Source organism: Scardinius erythrophthalmus, assembly GCF_964197995.2.
Source record: "Scardinius erythrophthalmus genome assembly, chromosome: 3".
Taxonomy (NCBI): Eukaryota; Metazoa; Chordata; class Actinopteri; order Cypriniformes; family Leuciscidae; genus Scardinius; species Scardinius erythrophthalmus.
The window spans coordinates 48,806,901-48,812,900 of NC_138223.1; the positions used below are offsets into that span (position 1 = coordinate 48,806,901).

At 40.9% G+C, this 6,000-nt stretch overlaps 1 protein-coding gene across 1 annotated transcript; it reads right to left on the reverse strand.

The window, feature by feature from the left end:
- Positions 1 to 295: 295 nt before the first annotated feature.
- On the reverse strand, positions 296 to 1,694 carry cldn31 (claudin 31). Its single transcript, XM_081361191.1, has 2 exons — positions 1,593 to 1,694; positions 296 to 972 (listed from the first exon to the last, which is right to left on the reverse strand). Exon 2 carries the CDS (start codon positions 951 to 953, stop codon positions 300 to 302), a length of 654 nt encoding a protein of 217 aa, XP_081217317.1. The 5' UTR covers positions 954 to 972; positions 1,593 to 1,694; the 3' UTR covers positions 296 to 299.
- Between the last annotated feature and the right edge of the window lie 4,306 nt (positions 1,695 to 6,000).

The window sequence follows — 6,000 nt, forward strand, 5'->3', positions numbered from 1 at the left end:
GACAGAGTCAGATTTCTTAATGCAGTTGGACTGTCTAAATGAAAATTTGCCTTCATGTCGTTCCAAACCCATGTGTTATTTATTTCTAGCACAAAAAAAGTAGAAAAACAAAAATGAAATTTAAGAATCCATGAGAATGGATAATAAGAGTTAAATCACAGGAGCTGCATAAATTTGATGCAAAACTCTCCATTTGTGTTCCATGGAAAACAATAACCGCATACAGTTTTTGAATGACATGACAATTTCTGAAGATTAAACCTTCTATGCGACCACTTTTTCCAGGTTGATGTCACCTTTTACACAAAGACTTTCTCCGGTTTGCTCTCTGCCGTGGAGGGAGGGTTCGCTTTTCCTCCTCGTCCAAAAACAGGAATAGCTGGAGCTCCAGGGGAGGCGGAGCCTAAATATAGCACAGCCCCGCCCACCAGCATCAGCGCGATCACGCCCCATCCCAGGTAGAGCGCCGACCCGAGTTCACGTTTGAGCGGCGCGGCGACACTCGGGTCGTAGAAATCCCGAATTACGACGTACACGGTCCAAGCCACCGGCACTAGGTAGAAAAACGCAGCTAGGAGGAAAAGCACCGCTCCGACCTGCGCCATCCGAGCCTTGGATTCGTGAGCGTTGCCGAGGCAACGTGTGCACTTCAGCCCGATTACGCTGAGCGGGACCGCTAGCAGACACAGGAACAGCGACAGCACGCACAGGCCGCGGCACATCTGGACGGAGGCTGTGAGCGCGAGGCCCGAGTCGTAGGCTTTACACTGCAGACGGCCCCGCTCCGACAGACACGTCATCCACAGCCCCTCCGACAGCACCTGCGACACCACCAGCTCGCCCCCCACGAAAGCAGACACACGCCACCAGGGGGCGGCGCAGACCAGGACCCCGAAACCCCAGCCTGCGATGCCCAGCACCAGACCCATCACCTGAAGACTCGTGTTCGCCATGACCAATGATTGATTCACTCTGTGAAAGACAATGGAGTTTAAAATACAGGACAAAAAAAAAAAGTTTCCTTTTAGTGTGTGTGTACATTTGCTAAGTTTGGGAAAGAGTTTTATGAAAATATATAAAAATGTGTGCTAGGCAAACATTAATCGTGATTAATCGTATCCAAAATAAAGGTTTGTGTTTACATAATATATGTGTGTACTGTGTGTAATTATTTTGTATATATAAATACACATGCATGTTTATATTTAAGATATATTTGCATGTATATACTGTATACCTATTTGGTTCCACTTTATTTCCACTTTAGACATTCTACTATCTATAAGTAACTTTTCAACTACATGTCAACTAACTCTCATTAGAGTATTAGTAAGCTGTAAGTAGTAGACTGTCAGGTTATGGTTACGTGTTAGGGTTCAGGTTAGTAGAATAAGTTGGCTTGCAGTTGCCAAGTTACTTGCATCACAATTAAGTGTTAACAAATATTAAGCAGACAGTCTATTAATACTCTAATGAGAGTTAGTTGACATGTTGCAAAGATACTTATAGTTAGAATGTCTAAAGTGGACTATCGAAATAAAGTGTTACCATATATTTATACATAATTTATATTATATATCTTCAGTACTTACAGTGTCTGAGGAGCGTCTGTGTGTCGAGCTGATGTTGTCAAACTTTCATCTGTGTGTGTAGAAACACTCTCTTTGTTCTCACATGTGGGAGTAGATCAGCATCTGAGCGACGGACAACATCATCTCATCATTATGTGAACACACACATAAATACGGCAAGCACTTATGCAAGCCCCCCCCCACACACACCCACATACATACACACACACACACACACAAACACACATACACATACACACCACAAATACATACACTGTGCATTCATATGAAGGCCACATTGCAACTAAAAGACACACAAATGTGTTTCTCTGTTCATACCAAAGCCGTAGGTGGCAGTATGGAGTCATGAGAGACTATTCATTAGCAGATCAATGACTATCATAGCAAGAAGAAATTAAAGGGGACATATCATGAAAATCGGACTTTTTAATAGTGGTGGAATGAATCACAAAATTCAGGTTCCGATAATTTATGGTTTTGGATCAGAAAAAAAATAAATACAAATTATATATATATATATATATATGGGGGGAGGGGGGGTAGTAGTTTTTTAGTAGAGGGGGTGGGGGGGGGGGTTGATGTAGTTTATCTGACTACATCATAAAATACTAGCCTAACTGACAAAGTTCAACTGCGATCCGTTACACCCTTAGTGTTTAAGTGCATCTACCAACCCAGAAAACGTGAAAACCCAGTAACTTTGTTTTGGTAAGCCTTTCTCTGCAAGCATGCCATTAAATAAGCCGTCCAGAAGTAGGAAGGGGATCTTATTATAATATTACCGCCCATTAATCTGCACATTTCCACTCGCGGTGCCTGGTATTTTGACCAAAAAAATTCACATCTATCTTATAAAAACCTAAGGGAACTGTGTCAACTTGTGTAAAAGTTAAACATGATGGTACATGAAAGTCAATGAGATGAATCAATGTAACTCCACAACAACTACATAAATGAATCCACTAATCATTCAGAAACGCCCAGGTGCGTCTAAAAGTTGCAAACTCTTCCTGAGTCTCTCCACAAGGCTGCACTCGCTACTGGTTATTTCTGAGATTTTGGATGAGTGAGATTTGCATGTTTTGTTATAGTATAGTATAGTATCCAAAGCTCGTGTTAAAGGGACACTCCACCCATTTGCATTAAGCTTTGCATTGTTAGAAACCCAGTCATACTATTGAATGGTCGTGCAACACTCTCTCATTTTCCCCTGAGACGGGAGAAATCCGTTATCAGTGGGTGGGACTTTACGCTCTGAAACTGAAAGCAATATCCTCCATCTTGTTTGAAGCTAAGCTAACAGGCGCTGTGGAGACAGATGTACAGTACAGTTATGACAATAGCGGAGGAGAGTGCTCAATATGATATAGAGGAAGAGGATTTCGGAAGTCTGATGCTTGAATCAGGTGTTTGTGGCTACCTTTACAAGCCGCATTATAGCGAAGAGCAGCCGAGGCAGAAGCCCTGCCTGCCGCGGACGAGGAGCCCGGACTGGCTCGAGTTAGGGCGGACTGGTGGCGCCGGTGATCTCACTATGCAGCTACGAACCGCTACGAACACAGAGATAGAGTCCGTCTGCAGCACGATGACAATTTCTCCTGGACGAAATCTCTGAATCAGACGAGGACACGGACGTTTGTGTTGAGATCTATCCTAGTTTCGCACCGCATATGTTCTGACTGAACATCCAGGTACCATGCAATAATTCACCTTTTCGAAAGAAATACAAACGAGGAGTAATGCATTAATGAGTTCGCCAACTAACTAGACATTTTGTGTGAATGTGAAATGAATTTCAAGCTCTGGTGGTAGCTAGCCTTGTAGACGGAAGAGTGATTTCTCTTATAGGCAGATATGTGCTGTTCTGGATTAGTGGGAGTGGCTTGCGGAGCTGTGCAATGTGGTGCATTGTGGGAGTTGTTGTCTTTCATACAAATGCGTCCTGAAGTTATTTTTTGTCTTTCCTCGGTCACGAAGGCACCAAATTCAAAATTTATTTTACATTTCGACTACATATATGACCCACTTTAAATAAAAAAACAATGTTCAAATGGGTGGAATGCCCCTTTAAGGATCGACCCTCTCCTGAATGGAGGCGGGGAGCAGCAGCTCATTTGCATTTAAAGGGACACACACACAAAATGGAGCGTTTTTGCTCACACCCAAAAAGAGGCAAATTTGACAAGCTATAATGAATGATATGGGGGGTGTTTTGAGCTGGAATTTCACAGACACATTCTGGGGACACCATAGATTTATATTACATCTTGTGAAAAGGGGCACAATATGTCCTTTTTCAATCACATGCAACTTGCTATTATTTTGAGGATTGAAAACCAGTATTTTCCTTCCAATTTTTCACTATTCACTTGCAGTACAAAACATTTTAATCTGTTAATTTACAGTGTTGTTGTGTTTGTAACTGTACAAATACAACAAAAACTATTTCATCCATTTTATCTACGCATGATGACTCATATGCACTTTAAAAGTCAAATATACAGAAAGATCAAAGAATGTTTTTATAGAATTGGCTCGTTGTTTATATAGAAAGAGATTTGGCTTGTTTCCCCCACATTTGTATGTGTATTTCTACCTGTTTCGAGAGACACGTGTTCTACCTTTGGTCTGTGTGGCGAGCAGGACGAGGCTGAGGGCTGTGGGAGAACGGCGCGAGGCCGGTGACGTGATTACTAATGAGCGACACAGTGAGACGCACCGGTCTTGTATCTCTCACGGAGGAGCAATAATGTGTGGTGTCTGAATTTTGTATTTTTTTTACACTATGAGTAAAATTAATCATACTGTATACTGTGCTTTTTGATGCTGGTGTTAATCAGAAAGTAAACACTGAAGATAATCTACATTAGTATCCCAGATAGCAAGCAACCATTGAAATAATGTTAAATCAATATTAATATGTCAATGTTAACCACATTGAAGCAACATCACTTTTACACCTGCAATTAATGTTGAAAAAAAATGTTGCAATGTCATCAAAAAAATCAATGTTAATGGCATTAAATTAATATTACAATGTGATGCTGGTTCACTGTCATGCGTCATGCTTACACTCTCAGAAAATGAAACACAACAATTATGGCTGACTTAAAGCCACACAGAAATGTGTTTCATTTTCAAGATTTTTTTCAAGTGATGTTTAATCAGTGCATTTAACATTGATACATTCATATTGATTTAAAATTATTTCAATGGTTGCTTGCTATCTGGGTTTTTAATTATGTATCATGATTAAAATCCTGTATGATGTTACCAAATTAATGATGAGGGATTGTCATCTGTATTCAATGCCAAGTTTGTATCACCATCCTTGAACTAAAGGAATGTGACACAGCTTGTTAGTGGATAAAAAAAGTTGGCATCATTCACAATGTTTGTATTCTCACTAACTCACATGTCAGTGCTCACTAACTTAGCGAACCTGAATAGCTAAAATGAATCATCCATTACATTTATTCAGAACTGGCACTACTGATGTTTCTGGTGTTATTTGCAGCAGCTTGGAGAATAAAAAATGCCAATTAACTTTCCACGGTGTAATCATGATCTGACAGATGTGGTGCTCCTAATAGTGTAAAGCCTGATGATCAATGAAAGCAATGTGATGTACATCAATCAGAAAGTGTAACAGAACACAGTAGTAGGTGCTGTTCATCATTGTAACCAACAGATGGCAACAACATCGGGTTAATGACATGATCTGTTTGACAGGTGATTCACAAGATCTGAGGATTGTGTTACTGGGAGTCTGTGGAGTTGGAAAGAGTTCAACAGGAAATGCAATGCTGGGTCGAGAGGCGTTTAAAGAGAGCAGAACTAGAGAGAGTGAGATACAGAGAGGAGGAGTAGAAGACAGAAACATCTCCATCATCGACACTCCAGGATTCTTCAACACTCAACTGACTGATGAAGAGATGAAGAAGCAGATGATGAAGAGTCTGGATCTCTCTGATCCTGGTCCTCACGTCTTCCTGCTCATCGTAAACCTGGAGAACTTTGAAGAGGATGAAAGGGATGTTGTGGAAAAGATAGAGGAGATCTTTGGAAATCAAGCTTTGAGGTTCACAATGGTGCTGGCTACTGGAAGAGAAGAAAAAAATGTCAAAGAGAGAATAGATGGATTTTCAGATTAGTCTAAAATTGTGGGATCTAGTCAACCACTGCATGAATGATTATCATGTGATCAACAGTAAAACTGTGATTGATCCAACCAATAGTGGTGACAGTCTGACACTGAAGCTTTGATATGTGCTTCAAACTATTAACTACAATCCCATTTGAACCACTGCTCCGAAGGTTGCTTTAGTACAGAAAAATCACGTGACATGATGTCCGAAGCAGCAACTGCTTCATTTTCTGAATGAATCTCCTGAGTGGTTCACAGCGC

Excerpts from the sequence above, each read along its gene's own strand:
- cldn31 (XM_081361191.1), bottom strand. The coding sequence starts at position 953 with ATGGCGAACACGAGTCTTCAGGTGATGGGTCTGGTGCTGGGCATCGCA.